At 42.2% G+C, this 16,428-nt stretch overlaps 1 protein-coding gene across 1 annotated transcript in view; it reads right to left on the bottom strand.

Moving 5' to 3' along the window:
- Nucleotides 1-312: 312 nt before the first annotated feature.
- LOC117041924 (monocarboxylate transporter 2-like) overlaps nt 313-16,428 on the bottom strand; it is a 34,379-nt gene continuing 18,263 nt past the window's right edge. The window contains exons 3-5 of the mRNA XM_033141257.1: nt 10,297-10,440; nt 6,648-7,505; nt 313-2,208 (exon numbers count right to left, since the gene is read on the bottom strand). Of these exons, the coding sequence (XP_032997148.1) occupies nt 1,907-2,208; nt 6,648-7,505; nt 10,297-10,440 (1,304 nt within the window). The 3' untranslated portion in view covers nt 313-1,906. The remainder of the gene's footprint in view (nt 2,209-6,647; nt 7,506-10,296; nt 10,441-16,428) is intronic.

A 16,428-nucleotide genomic window follows, 5' to 3' on the forward strand; every position in this document is an offset into this window, starting at 1 on the left:
TGTTCCTTGTTTCACTCTCGTGGATCTGAGCCTGACTTAGGGTCTAACTCGCATGTTATATGTCGGGCAAGCTGAAATATCAGCTTGCTGGCCTCATCAATCTCCACAAGCATTTGTTTGGGGGGGGGGAGATGCCCTTTAATTTTGGCTGTGGCAGCAAATAAATGTACAGATATAACATTGATGTATAAGTTTCAGTACCCAATTCTGCAAAGTGGTCTCTTTATTTCCCCCTGGTGAGAAAAAGAAGAAAAGACAATTTTATCAGAAAAAAATGTCTTCTTGGGCTCGCTTTATAATAATAAAATTCAGTGGCAGTAAAATAATACCTTTATTTGTAACAAGCCAAGCTCATGATTTTTGAAATTACTTGGAAGCCTTCCTGAGAACGAATGGCCAGGTTGTTTAAAAAAAAGAGAGAGGAAGGAGCAGCAATGGAATCTGTGTTTCTGGGAAAATATCTGGTGTGAAGCTCTGTGTGCAGTTTGTGTCGGTCATAAAATGATAACAGAGGAAATTGTTGCTGAATGATCAGGTTAGGACTGTGTCTTGGGCAAAGGTCATTGGTCAGGTTTTTGTGGAGGCATTCTGGGACAATGCATGAATTGGGGTTTGTACAGTCTAGCTGGAAGTTATCCAAGTCTAACCAGAAATTACAGGCCGGACAACAATAAAACTTTGGTAAGCTTTATATTAGCATGTGAATTACTGTTAATTTTAGTAAACATGCCACAGAAACTGAAACTGTGCAGTGCAACCTAGTCATTCAAACTGTATGTTGTTCTTACGCACGTTCATAATGTTAAGACCTCGCAGGCCTAGATCCAGAAAACTCTCCTGTTGGAAAAAGTGATGAGCAACCATCACATGACTGGGTCTGAATGTCGAACGGGTGTTTCTCAACACGAGAAGTCAGTGGCGACACTTAGCTCTCTTCAGGGTCTCTCTCTCTCTCTCTCTCTACTTTTTTGGTTCTGTGCACCAGATCGCCACTAGAAGAGGCCAGCTGTGTACACCCCAGCCATACAGCAGGCACTGTGAATTATAAGCTATGAAAGAGTAATGAAAATACGAGCATCCCTTATACCAAGTCAAACCGCGGATCCTTCTAAGAGAGCACTGTCCACTCTGAGTAGCAGTAGCTCTTAGGAAGAGGCACTTTTAAAAGAGGATTAGACAAATGCATGGAAGACAAGGCTACCCTGGTGGATATTTTCTATCTCCACAGTCAGAGGCAGTATTCTGAATACCAGTTGCTGGAAACGGCAAGAGGGGACAGTTCTGTTGCCTTTGGGCTTTCCCATATTGCAACTGATGATGAACTGGCCTGATCCAGCAGGCTCTTCCTATGTTCTTTCTCAGGACTGCTACTCAGTACCTTTTTTCACTAGAGATGCTTGGCATATTCTGCACACAAAGCATGTGCTTTACCGCTGATCTGTGCCTCTTCTCTGTTAAGAGGCCATGAAGAAGGGATGCTGACTCTCCAACGTAGAGGATCCACTGTCGGTGAGCAACTTCCCCAATGCCATGCAACTTTTCCTACAAAATGTTCCCTGGTCCTTCCATTTTGAGTGAGGGGCACAGGCACGAAGCTCCGACATAGGCAATTATCCGGGACTAAACAAAGGAGGAAAATATTTGCTGCCTAAGTGGCTGGGAAGGCTCTAAGCTTATACAGATTTGAAGTAGTGTAGTAACGAGCACTACACAGCATTTGCTGTGTGCTCGTAGGAAACTTGGCTTGTTATTTGCTTCTAGGCTTTTGGAGTCAGCGGGGGGTGGGGTGGGGTGGGGGTGGGGAGACAACAGTGTGTGAAGGCCAATTATAAATGCTGTACACCTGAAGTCACTTTAAGAAATACGAAAGAGCTATTTCCCATTCAGAAAATCAGGTGATGCACATTTAGGCTTCACATGCGACGTTTGACCCATTCTTTGGTGCTTCCTCTTCACTTCTCAGAGGGACTGCTTCGGGACCACCGTTCATCTCTTCTGCTCCCGTGGCGTTTCCTTCTGCAGTTACTTTCCTTACGGGTCCATCGTCCTTCTTTTGCGCTTCGATTTTTTTCCTTGCTTTCTCCTCTTTTGCGAGCATCCTGTAGTTGTAGTAATTCATAATGAAGAGGAATACCCCAGCCAGAACCATCACTGCCCCACACTTGATGAACATGTATTTGTAGTCCCCAAACATGTCAATGAGAGTTCCTGCGAAGGGAGAAAGAAAAAGGGCTGCCAATCAACCAAAAAGGAATCTTAATAGGATTAATCATTGCTTTCAGCCTATTCAACTGGATAAATAATCAATCAAGCGTGTACTGAGTAGTAACTCCAGCCCCAGAAAACAAACAGATCAAAGGTTGACTAACTGTACAGCTTCACAGAAGGGAGCACTAAGCCTTGTACTACACAACGAGGTTTCTATGGCCCGGCAGGGCTCTGAACCCAGGCTGCCAAAGCCTCAGAACCAAACCGGCACCTGTGATCATCCTCTGAGGCCCTTCTTTGTGTGCCTCCTCCATAAGAGGTTCGGAGGGCAGGAACACGAGAAAATGGCTTTTCAGTAGTGGCTTCCATGTGCAAATGTGTGGGTTTCCTCCCTCCCTCAACTAAGCGTTTAGCTTAAAAGGCAGTGTTTCGGCGGAGGTTAGAGTTTAGTATGACAGGAGTTAAGGAGCAGAGTTACTTAGCAGTGGGTTGGAGAAAGAGTCAAAAAGCAGGATGCTGGTGTCTGTTTTGAATCCAAAGCTATGGCTGTAGGAGAAGCCAGAACTACTTGTAATGTAATGCTGGAGATCCCTCCATTAGATTCAGGTTGTGCATATGTGTAAATATATCATAAAGACATTGCAGCCTCCTCTGTGCTTCCTTGTCTAAAAGGAAACACAAACCCTGAGTTAAAGCATACCTGCAACCCCTGGAATTTTGCGCCCCTTGAAGGTCAGGGTAAAGGTAAAGGTAAAGGACTCCTGACAGTTAAGTCCAGTCGCAAACGACTGTGGGGTTGCAGCGCTCATCTCGCTTTACTGGCCGAGGGAGTCAGCGTTTGTCTGCAGACAGCTTCCGGGTCATGTGGCCAGCATGACTAAGCCACTTCTGGCGAACAGAGCAGCGCACGGAAATGCCGTTTACCTTCCCGCCGGAGCGGTACCTATTTATCTACTTGCACTTTGACGTGCTTTCGAACTGCTAGGTTGGCAGGAGCTGGGACCGAACAATGGGAGCTCACCCTGTCGCGGTGATTCGAACCGCCGACGTTCCGATTGGCAAGCCCTAGGCTCAGTGGTTTACACCACAGTGCCACCTGCGTCCCTCAGGTCAGGTCAGGGTAGCATGTAACGATACTTTCTTTTGCCTGTCCTAAATCATCCATTCCAGCTTCACTGGATGACCATGGGTTTCAGTATTATGAGAGAGTGAGAAAAATGTCCCTCTATCCACTTTCTCCACAACTTGCATATTTTTATATACTTCTATCATGTCCCCTCTTTTTTCTGTGTCCCCCACCCCCAGCCAGCCAGAGGCTAATTGCAGTAATTCTCACTTTCTGCTAATCAGAATGACCTAGAGGTCTGCTAAATACATTTCACCAAGCGCTTTAATGAGGAGAATATTGGAGAATTCAGCAGTAGAAAAGTCTCACCCTGTTCCCCCCTTTGAGAGTAAGGCAATGTCATAAAGCATACCGGGAACAATTTACTTAGTTCATTAAAGCAAAACGCAGTAGTAGGTTATTAAATGCCAAAGAACCAATCAATGTGCTGCTTATTAAAATGGAGGAAACAATGCTGCAAAACTCATATTGCAAACTATTACACAGCAGTTTCTGGCCTCATTACCAAGCTTTAGCAATTAGCTTAATCTGCTTCATAAAATTGTATGTAACTTGGGAAATGGCTGCTTTAAAACAAAATCCAAGTTATCCTGAATGGAATAAAGTTTCCCCTCAAAAGGAAGGTAATGTGCAGGTGTTCTTCCAGGCAAAGGACAAAAAGCGAAGAAGTGAATTGCTCATCGAGGTAATAAAACAAAACAAAAAAGGAGCCTGCATTTTTGTAAATCTTTTGAATTACACTATCTGAGGTCCATTTACCTGGCAATGCTTTTGGGGTAGCATAAGTTACAATATTACCCACTAAGCAGTTGCATTTTAAGAAGAAGAGTTTGGATTTGATATCCCGCTTTATCACTTCCCGAAGGAGTCTCAAAGTGGCTAACATTCTCCTTTCCCTTCCTCCCCCACAACAAACACTCTGTGAGGTGAGTGGGGCTGAAAGACTTCAGAGAAGTGTGACTAGCCCAAGGTCACCCAGCAGCTGCATGTGGAGGAGCGGAGACACGAACCCGGTTCCCCAGATTAGGAGTCTACCACTCTTAACCACTACACCACACTGGGTTATATCTTCAAACCCACCAACCATCTAGGTAGGAAATGGTCCAAAGCCATTTCAGTCCCACTGTAATCCATAGGGTTAAAGCAAATTTCAATGCAAGTGGAGCTGTTCTGTTAATTTGTGAATACAAACCATAGAATCCAACACAAACCCTGTGCAGTGAGAGGATGGCATTGATCCTATATATTACTGAGCCTACCATATTTGGTCATTTATGTCCTTGTTGCAATACTCTCTCTAGTCCAGCACTGAGACAAAAAAAAAAAAGGTTTAGAGGCAATTTTTATCCTATAACTATGCAAAGATTTATATCTAGTTAAACAAGATGGTTGGACAGTGTTCTCGAAGCTACCAACATGAGTCTGACCAAACTGCGGGAGGCAGTGGAAGATAGGAGTGCCTGGCGTGCTCTAGTCCATGGGGTCATGAAGAGTCGGACACGACTAAACAACAAATTATCCCAAGGTTTGCAAAAGACTGCTGCTCTCATAAGTGTGTAGAATACTGCAGCAGTTCCCAAAAACATTTACTAAGATCAACCACTTGCAATTTACCATCACCCTGGTAACATCACATCCATTTCTCTTCCATCTTGGTTCAATTCCATTCTCTTTCCATCTTAGCGCAACTTGCACTGGTGCTGCAGCAAGTACCCAGTGGGAAAGTGCTTGGTTAGATCAGCCCCTCCCTTTTGCCAGGCCTTAGTAATGCATACCAGACCAGCTCCTTCACTGATTTGAATGGATTTACTATGGGCTGACTTTGCACCTTGCAGCAATGGAACCAAGCAGGAGAGCTGGCTGCTGCAACAACTCAGATTTCATTCATGAGAAGCGGCATCATTTACGTCAGGGTGTAATTAGACAGTAGAGCTGAGTGCCGCCTAGATGCACTCCTATGAGGCAGATAAATGAATCTTAGCACTGATCAGTGTGCTGCAGTTAAAATGCCAGCAAATACTACGTACTTGGTGTGCACATGCCAAGTTAATATCACAAGTCACCACCAAAAGCTTATCCACAAGGCTGTTCCCTAGGGGTACCACCATTTTGGAATTATAGCTCTAGCAAGTTATCTGGGAACATGGCCTCATACGGTAGTTGCAGAACACAACAAGTGTTAACAGGAATGGCACCTACTAATGAAATGATGCTCACATTGTAATAAAACCGAAACCCAATGTCACTGCATATTTGAATCTGTGGATGGTTAAAGGGATTTTATTCTGAAAGTTACATGAATATTGCATCTAATTTCCCCCTATCAAAAGTTTTGTCATATTGACACAACTCCTGCAGAGCTTTCTTGTAGAGAGCAGATTTTGCTATCAGAGGGTTTCTGTTGTTGTTTGAAGTTAATAAGCTTTCGATTGAACAGTTATACCTCTGAAGAACAAAAAGCAGGGATTATACAATAAAAACATGTGTGGATTCCAGCACTTGCAACCAGCTCCTATACACACACACACACACACACACACACACACAGAGCTCTGGAAGGTTTCATATTTGTTTAGAACTGTTTACTGAAGAGAGGCTTGTGTAGCTTCCTGTGTAACTGACCATATAAACCCCTGTTGCCCAACCTGAATTCTTGGTATGACAGAGGGAGAGAAACGTGGCTAGAATTCACATGTCCGCTCAGAAACAAGAGTTACTAAATTTAAAAGGTCTTAATTCCTAAAAGCAAACATATAAAGATAAGAACTGTGCTGTCAACTCTTCAAATTCTAATCTAAGTATTATCTACTTAGTTTGCCTGCAGAGGAACCTAAGGTCTTGCAAGGTTACATCTCAGCAGTGGAGTTACATCTTAGCTTGCAAATACCTTACATTTAAGCAGCAGACATTTCACTATGTTCATCTGAATTTGTTTGAAGAAGAAACTTTTGATTTGGCACTTCAGCTCCGCAAGACCCATTTCAATTAGTTTGCAGGGGAACTGAACTTTCTAGCTGTGCTGCGTTTTCAAGCAGGGGACAGAGCTCATGGTGGCCAGCCATCTTATATCAGTTGCCATTTAAAATGCAATCGTATGTGTACTTAACCTGGGAGCAAGTCCCATTGAAACTGCATTGCTGGAAAACTCAAGGAAAGAGGGTTTGGTCCAGCAAAAGGAAGAAACGGTGGGTCAACATTCGCAGTGGTGGAGCGCACCTTAAAACCTGATGTCCCCTACTCAAAGTCAAAGAATTCACAGGTCTGTTCCCAACTGCAGACAGAACAATGAGCGGAAGTATAGAAATATCCTTACCCCCAATAGGTGGCCCAAGTAAGATGGTGCAGCATTCCACTATAGTGACGAGTCCAACAGCACTTGTGAATCGGCTAGCGCCAACCAGGTCCATGAGAGTTTCAAACAGCATCGCACAAACCATACCGAAGGCCAGCCCATAGAAGACGGAATACACTACCAGGCCTGAATAGCCTGTTGCTAATGGGCACAGCAGATGGCATGTGCCATTAAAAGCAATGGAGAAGCTGAAGAAATACTGAATCTTTGGCCTCACCCACTTGCTGTTGGCAATGAGCCCCGTAGCTGGCCTAGCTATCATATCAACTATTGCCAGAATTGAAAGGAGGAAAGCTGCTGAATATTCATCAATCCCAAGGTGCTTTGCGTAAGGAGCCAAAAAAACAATAGGGGCAAAAAAGCCCAGAAACATCAGCACGTTCCCTATCAAATAGATCAGGAAGCCCCTGTGCTTGAAAAGAGATAAATCAAGGAATTTGTTAAAGTTTTCGCAACAGTCTTTGTCCTCTTTCTCTTCGTTTCCAGGGTCAGCCATTTCAGCTATGCCCATATCAAGCTGTTCTTTAGCTAAAGTCTCTTTTGCTTGTTTATTTGTTTGCCTCTCAGAGGGGCCAGCTACTGCGCCGATGGGCCTGAAGAGGGCTCCAGCCACACAGCAGTTCAGTAGTATCCCCCCAAGAATGAAAAAGCTCCCCCTCCAACCAAAGTTGTCAAAAAGGAGCTGGTTCAAGGGAGCGAGCGTACAAAGCATGACAGGGCTTCCTGCCATGGCGAGGCCGTTGGCTATTGGACGCCTCTTCAGGAAGTACTTTCCAATGATGATCACGGAAGGCTGGAGGTTGAGGGCAAGTCCAAATCCTGTAACAGAGACAGAGACAGAATTAATTCAGAAGGCAAAATGTGCTCCAGCACAGCAGGGACTGACCATATGCCCCAGAGGGGTAGCCATGTTGTCCTTTCTGCATCAAAGTCAACAAAAGAGCCACATGCCCCTTCACAACTAGATTTATTGTAGCATGATGAATGAGGTGTTGTTCTCACTGGGGAAATATATACCTACACACACAGGCTAGAGAGGAAAATGATAAACTCTGGGGCCAAATGGCAATGAAATGCAAAAAGAGCTGTCTGTGACAATTCGATTAAAGCTTAAATGTATGCAGAATAAGCACAAATGATCATTCACACCAGCAGTAATTACTGATAATACAATCAAGCTAGAGCAGCCATGTTAATTAACATCTGTAATAGGATGGGAAATCGTACTTCTGGATATGTTCTAATCCAGCAGTCCTATGCTGGAATCTTGCTTTTTAATTCCTTGGTTGCAGAAGAAGAGCTTAAGGCGATGTGAGCTTTTGCAGACAACCATCTTCTTCATCAAAAGATGAAGTGAAATGAGAAAGAAAAGCTAGAAAACCTTTAAAAATTCGGCTCCTGAGGAGACTGTGGTCACTAGACCAGCCTTTCTCAGCCTTGGGTCCTCAGATGTTGTCGGACTACAACTCCCATCATACCATCCCTGACCACTGGTTCTGCTAGCTAGGGCTGATGAGAGTTGTAGTCCAACCACACCTGTGGACCCAAGGCTGGGAAGGTTGCACAAGATTGTGTATCTTTCTTCGCTTTATATAAGTTGAACTCTCCTGCCACCCCCCAAAGAATCCTGGAAACGGTAGTTCGCTGTGCATGCTGAAACTTTTTTTCTCAGAAACAAAACAAACAATTCAGCATGAGATCTGAAATCTGGATTCTAAGCTTTTTTCCGTTTTTGTTTCTAAAAAGCTTGGTAGGAGTAAAAATATTTCCTGTATGCTAATGAATTCTCCAACTACTCTCAAGATTCCACCCACAAACTAGACTCAGAGCAAGCCTATGCACAGAATAATGTTGAAGTAAAACCTATTCAAGAAAACTCGTAATTGAGCAATCATGGCAGCAGCAAAAAATACGGCATATGCCATATATGCAGGTGGAAATTTTACAGTGGAATGTTTGTGTTTTATTAGTACACACACAAAGTACTTTCTTGCGCTATTAGAAACTATGACCCATGTGTGAGTTGAATGGGTTCAACAGCCATCTTTGTTTCCTTCAACCTGTTCATAATTTTTTTTTATTGTAAAATTAAAGCCAGGCTGATAAGTTGAGTATAGGAAAGAAAAAAAGACCCTCAAAATTCAGATGCAGTAAAAGAATTTAGTAATTTACAAGTAATGAATTGTGTTATGTTTAAACTCTAAACAGAGAATTTTGCTCTTGGTCAGTTGGAAGGCAGAACAAGGAACAGGGATTCAACCTGTGCTGGATAGGGTAGCACTATCCCTGAAGACACATACTTGCAGTTTGGCCGTGCTCCTGGACTCAGCCCCGAGCATGGATGTCTGCAGTGGCCAGAAGTGCATTTGCAGAGTTAAAACTAGTGTGCCAGCTGCACCCATTCCTTCAGATGTCTGATTTAGCAACAGTGGCACACGCCTTGATTACATGCCATTTGGATTGCTCAACATAAAAAAAACTAAGATCATGGCCACTGGTCCCATCACCTCCAGGCAAATAAAAGGGGAAGAAATAGAGGCAGTGAGAGCTTTTACTTTCTTGAGCTCCATGATCACTGCAGATGGTGACAGCAGTGACGAAATTAAAAGATGCCTGCTTCTTGGGAGAAAAGTGATGACAAACTTAGAAACTTAAAAAGCAGAGACATCACCTTGCCAACAAAGGTCCATATAGTTAAAGATATGGTTTTCCCAACAGTGAAGTATGGAAGTGAGAGCTGGACCATAAAGAAGGCTGATTGCCAAATAATTGAGGCTTTTGAATTATGGTGCTGGAGGAGACTCTTGAGAGTTCCATGGACTGCAAGAAGATCAAACCTATCCATTCTTAAGGAAATCAGCCCTGAGTGTTCATTGGAAGGACAGATCCTGAAGCTGAGGCTCCAATACTTTGGCCACCTCATGAGAAGAGAAGACTCCCTGGAAAAAACCCTGATGTTGGGAAAGATTGAGGGCACAAGGAGAAGGGGACGACAGAGGATTACTGTAGATGGTTGGACAGTGTTCTCGAAGCTACCAGCATGAGTCTGACCAAACTGTGGGAGGCAGTGGAAGACAGGAGTGCCTGGCGTACTCTGGTCCATGGGGTCATGAAGAGTCGGACACGACTAAACAACTAAACAATATGACGCTGCCTTTGAAAAGTGCTCAGAAACTTTAACTGGTTCAAACAGCTGCAGCCAGGCTGCCAACCAGGGCTGGTTATAGCGAGCATATGATTCCCTTGTTACAGCAGTTCCATTGGCTACCAGTCTATTCCTGGGCACAATTCAAGGTGCTGGTTATAACCTATAAAGCCCTATAAGGCCCAAAGTATCTAAAAGACCACATTCCCTCATACAAACCTGCCCGGGTTCTGAGATCCTCAAGAGAGGCTCTTCTCTCAGTCCTGCCACCCTCCCATTTATTTATTTGGAGTACAATTCCCATCAGCCCATTCCAGCATGGCTGTGCTGGCTGGAGGTGGCAGGAGCTGTAGTCCAAAATGTCCAGAGAGCAAAGCATTGGTGAGGACTGATTTAAATATCCTCATTAGACATCCCTGCAGTGTCCATTATTCTAAGGAAAGTAAAGAAAGGTTTCGTTATTACCTGTGATAAGCCCAGCGCATAAGTACAGTTGAAAAATGCTTGTGCAGAAGGATGCAGAAACCATCCCTATGCCACATAGCAAGCCTCCCAATATGACCACCGGTCGGCTACCGTAACGGTTCACCAAAATGCTGCTGATGGGACCTAAAAAATAAATAAAATCAAAGTAGGAAAATGAAACAACAAAACAAACATTTCTGGGGAAAAAATACATTTTCAAGGTAAAATGGTTAAAATCGTTCAAAGGATTCAATATTGCTCAGGTTATTAGCAAGACAATGGCTGCATGGTGCTTTTTGCAGGGGCATAGTATGATCATTCATGACATTCAACCCCTGTAACATCAGATGCCTCATGGTCTCCTCCCATCCGCAAACCAGAAGGACAAGCTATGTGGGTGAAAATATGCTATCAGTGCAAGGTTCTTCCATGTCATGTTGCACTCATATATCCCAGCCCTTTCGTTGTTGCCCCCCTCCCCTTATTTTTTTTTTGCCTCCATGAAGAACAAACCACACCTGGAAAAACTCTATAGGCATGCCCAGGTTCTTCCATAGGTTCCTGGCAAAAAGCAACCTTCAGGGAACATGATCTCGGTGTCGCAACAACTGCAGCAAGGTGGCATGAGAGCTACCACAACGAAACAGTAAAGCAAAGTTGTTTTGTGAAAATGAAAACGTGTTTTCGAACACGGGAGCAGCGGCTGTGTTAACCTGCCGCAACGAAAAACAGGAACGATCCTTGTGGAACTTACAAGGTCTAACGAAAGGAGTCTGGCATAAGATCACATGTGCGCACAGCCTATTATCGCAGTTGGCATATTGTCCATATAGCTATGGAGAAAGAGAGGAAAACGGGGATGCCAAAGGGCCATGGAATGCAGGAGGTGCCGCAGGTGTGTGTCATTTCCATGCAAGGTTCAAATGTAAGTTAGTGAGATACGGTGGCCATGCACAACAGCAATAATTGGCACAGCTAGGAATATCATCACCAATTGCAGAAGTTGCAAATGCTTACTCAGCTGATACTGTATACATTTCAGCTTTTTTGGACAGAAATGTCATTTCACATAATCTGCCAACTGAAATAGCGCATTTCATTCATTTGATGAAGCATGGCTCGAGTTGCTGGAAGATTATTCCACAAGTGCATCTATTAATCTCAAAAAGTGCCACAAGGCTCTTTGCTGTTTATGACGCCTAACTCCCATTTGGGGGAAAACCTGAAATATTTCTTTTTTTTTTATAAGATTTTATTATTTTCCCATAAAAGAAAAAGAGAACAAAATACAACATCAACACATAACATAAACATCAATAAAAACATAATAAACATTAAACATAATCAACAATAAACATAATCAACATTCAAAACAATAACAACAATAAAAACATAAAAATAACATATACAAACCTTAACCAATATCTTTCTTTGAATATTTCTTGTTTCTAACTTCTCTATTTGGGGACTTCCCCCGTTCCCTCCACTGTCTTCAAAAAACATATACTTCTTCATGGTAGCTTTATATATTATTCAATTCACTTTTACCCAAGTTTTAATATACTTAGCTTTTACTTAGTCAAATATCTCAGTAACTATGTATCTTATCTTAACAACCTATCTTAACATATTTTGACACATACATCTTTCACATAACAACAATTCCTCTTACCATTCATATCTAACACATATCTACCAAAGCCGATATTCTGTTTAATTCTGCTCAAATATTCAGTTTAACTGATTTAACTAAATAGTCTTTAAATTTTTTCCACTCCTGCGACGCCTTCCCCTCCCTCTGGTCCCGGATTCTGACGGTCAGTTCTGCGAGTTCCATGTATTCCATCATCTTCATCTGCCATTCCTCCACCGTTGGTATCTCTTCACCTTTCCATGTTCTCGCCAATAAAATTCTAGCTGCTGTTGTGGCATACATGAAAAACACTCTATCCTGACTGGGTATCTCTTCATTGGTTATGCTCAGGAGAAATGCCTCTGGTTTCTTACAAAAGGTAACTTTCATTACCTTCTTAAGCTCATTATAAATCTTATCCCAGAAAGCGCTTACCGCTGGGCACAACCACCACATATGAAAAAAGGTACCTTTCGCATGTTTACATTTCCAACATACATCTGACATTTTGGTATTCATCTTAGCAATCTTAACTGGTGTCAAGTACCATCTATAAACCATTTTCATTATGTTTTCTCTTAAACCATGACAAGCAGTAAATTTAATACCTTTTTGCCACAATCTCTCCCAGTCATCCATCATAATATTATGTCCTACATCTTTTGCCCAATCTATCATTGAGGATTTAACCAGTTCATCTTTTGTATGCCACTCTAGCAGAAGGTTATACATTTTGGAAAGGTTTTTGAAGTTCGATTCTATCAGTTCTGTTTCCAGTTTTGATTTTTCTACTTGAAAACCAACTTTTTTGTCCATTTTAAATGTTTCATAAACCTGATAATAGTGCAGCCAGTCGGGGACCTGACTTTTTACTTGATCATAGCTTTTTAGCTTAAAGGAGTCCCCTTCCTGCTGCAGTATGTCCATATATCTTAACCAGTTTGCAGACATATTCGGTCTCTTATATGCCTTGGCCTCCACTGGAGAGATCCATCTAGGAGTCTTTCTCTCTAACAAGTCTTTGTATCTAGTCCAAACCTGATATAGGGATTTTCTCACAATGTGAGACTTAAAAGTTCTGTGGATTTTAACCTTGTCATACCAAAGGTATGCATGCCAACCGAACATATTATCATGTCCCTCCAAGTCCAACACATCAACGTTCTCTAGTTTAAACCAATCCTTTAACCAGCAAAAGGCCGCAGCTTCAAAATAAAGCCTTAAGTCCGGCAGGGCAAAGCCTCCTCTGTCTTTAGAGTCTGTTAAAATCTTGAATTTTATTCTTGGCTTTTTGCCCTGCCATATAAATTTCGATAGGTCCTTTTGCCATTTTTTAAAACAGTCTAGTTTGTCCAAAATTGGTATGGCTTGGAATAAGAACAGCATCCTTGGTAGGACATTCATTTTAACCACTGCTATTCTTCCCATTAACGACAATTTAAGTCTTGTCCAGATCTCCATATCTTTTTTTATCTCCATCCACAATTTTTCATAATTATCCTTATACAGGTTCAAATTCTTGTTTGTGAGATTGATACCTAGATATTTTACAGATTTGACAAAATTGAGGCCTGTGGCTTCTTGAATTCTTTGGATCTGTTCCGCACTCAGATTTTTACCTAAAACTTTGGTTTTCTGCTTATTTAATTTAAAGCCAGCTACAAGTCCGAATTGTTCAATTAATTCCAAGGCTCTGGGGACACTGCCTTCTGGTTCTTGCAGGGATAGCATCAAATCGTCCGCGAAGGCACGTAATTTGTATTCCTTCTCTCCCACTTTAATTCCTTTTGTCTGTTTATCTTTCCGAATCATATTCAGAAGGACTTCCAGGACCGTAATAAAAAGTAAAGGGGAGATAGGGCACCCTTGTCTTGTTCCTTTCTCTACTTCAATCTCCTCCGATATCACACTGTTTACAATAACTTTTGCTCTTTGTTCTGTGTAAATGGCCTTGATGCCATTTAAGAATTTTTCTCCAACTCCCATCTTTTCCAAATTCTTTTTCATAAATGTCCAGGATACTTTATCAAAAGCTTTCTCTGCATCAACAAACAATAGTGCTGCATCTGTGTTTATGTCTCTCTCCAATTTTTCTAAAATGTCCACAATGATTCTCGTATTATTACTTATTTGCCTTCCTGGCAAGAAACCTGCTTGGTCTCTATGTATATGATCTTTCAACACTCTTTTCAACCTTGTAGCCAAAACATTTGCAAAGATTTTATAATCCACATTCAAAAGGGATATTGGACGATAGTTTTTCAGAAAACCTGAAATATTTCTATTGAGTATGACCCCTGAGAATATTCCTGAAGACAGAAAAAAAGCATCCTTTTGTACGCTTGTGCCGCAGCTAGGATACTTAATAGCTAAAACCTGGAAAGGAGAAAAAATACCAACAGTCCAAGAATGGCAAATTAAGCTAATAGAATATATGAATTTAGCAAGGATGACAGCGGCAATAAGAGATATACAAAAGCAGAAAACAAAAGCAGAATGGAAGTATGTGGAAGAATATTTAAGAAAAGGTTTGAAAACGGAACTAATGATTTGCTTAGATTAAGATACGCACATAGGAGATTTAAACTACATATAATTTTGATTTTTTGTTTTTTAAGAATGAGAGTAATTAAATTATTAGCTAGAGTAATGAAATGAGTATTATACTAAGAAAACTGTTGTAGAAGCAATATGAAGTCATATTTTAAATTTGATTTATAATTTAAAAGAGACTATTGTAAATTTATGTCTGTTATTATTTGTGTGGTGTAAGATTTAATGTTTTGTTTTATGTTTGATTTTAAAAAAACAACACAAATTTAATAAAGGTTTATTTTAAATTTTAAATAAATAAATAAATAAATAAATAAATATGGTGCCTAACTGCCACTTTAGATAACGGGGAGAGAGATCAAAAGAGTGGTCCATATCATCATAGCTGTATGCAGGTTTAGGCCCCGATTCCATACTCCTTAATCAAAGTTTTTTTCCGGGGGGGAGGGGCGGGTCGTCCTTCATGGTAACTTATGCCAAGTGTCTTCTTTTCTTGCTGTTAAAAGGAAGGGAGGGGGTTCATATATTTCTCTTTCTTAATTAAGAGAGTTAGGTGAAAATGAAGGTAGGAGAAACAGCTGGCAAGGATCTGGCACACTCATAAACCTGCCATGTGCTTGTCTTGACCTTGCCGCAGAAGTGGCAGAAGCGTTGACAGATTCCACTGAAAAGTTTTAGAGATGAGGAAATAGCCTCTGAGGTCTAGTCAACAGATGCTGAAGGTTTTATCAATATGGCCTACAGCTTTCAAAAACGGGGCTGGAGGGGCGGCAGAGGGAGACATGCCACGTGAGAACAATCATTAGTGGCACCAAGCAGCCTGCTGTGGGGGGGGCAAAGGGAATACTCTGGCTCCTCATCACACCCCAAATCCACTAAGAACACTTGTTTGCATGCCTTCAAGAACTGGATGTGGGGTTTTTAGTGCTGGGTATTTTGCAGACAGGGATGCGGGTGGCGCTGTGGGTTAAACCACAAAGCCTAGGTCTTGCTGATCAGAAGGTCGGCGGTTCGAATCCCCGCGACAGGGTGAGCTCCCGTTGCTCGGTCCCAGCTCCTGCCCACCTAGCAGTTTGAAAGCACGTCAAAGTGCAAGTAGATAAATAGGGACCGCTCTGGCAGGAAGGTAAACAGCATTTCCGTGCGCTGCTCTGGTTCGCTTTGTCATGCTGGCCACATGCCCCGGAAGCTGTATGCCGGCTCCCTCGGCCAGTAACGCAAGATGAGCGCCGCAACCCCAGAGTCGGACACGGCTGGACCTAATGGTCAGGGGTCCCTTTACCTTTACCTATTTTGCAGACAGAAATAACCAAATGCACTGGACTTCTTTTCAGTCCCCAGGCCAAGTCAGCGAGACAACCGATTACATCACTCCTTCCTCTCAATGACCTTTCGAATTCTATGTATTCTATTAATCATCTGTCACAGGAGAAAAGGGATGAAAAAGTGAAGGGAAGCAAGCAAACAAACAAACAAACCCCTGGCATGTTTTCTCCCCCTCCTCCTTCTTCTAGTGCTGGAATTAAATGCAGGGCTCAGTTTGATAGTTCAGTTGCAAAGCACATGATCTGTATGCAAAAGTTCCCAGATTCAGTCCTTAGCATATCTAAGGAGAGGGCAAGGGAAATACTCCTGTCAGGAGCCTGGAAAGGAGGAGGGAGGAGGGAGGAATGCTGCTTGTTGGCGTAAAAAGTACTGTGCTAAAATAACCGATGATGTGATTTGGGAAAAGACAGCTTCATACGTTCATGGCATGTGAAGCAATAATAATGGGAAGTCATTCTGTGCACAAGAATACATTTCCCTCACCACTGAGTAAATACAATCCATCTTCCAACACTTGAGATTAGCATTTCTTAGCATGGGTGTATGGCTTCCAGGCAGGTACTATATATGCTTGGCACAGAAACTATTCCTTGCTCATGTGCAATAATGTCAGCTGTTCA

This window comes from Lacerta agilis, chromosome 2, assembly GCF_009819535.1.
Source record: "Lacerta agilis isolate rLacAgi1 chromosome 2, rLacAgi1.pri, whole genome shotgun sequence".
Lineage (NCBI taxonomy): Eukaryota > Metazoa > Chordata > Lepidosauria > Squamata > Lacertidae > Lacerta > Lacerta agilis.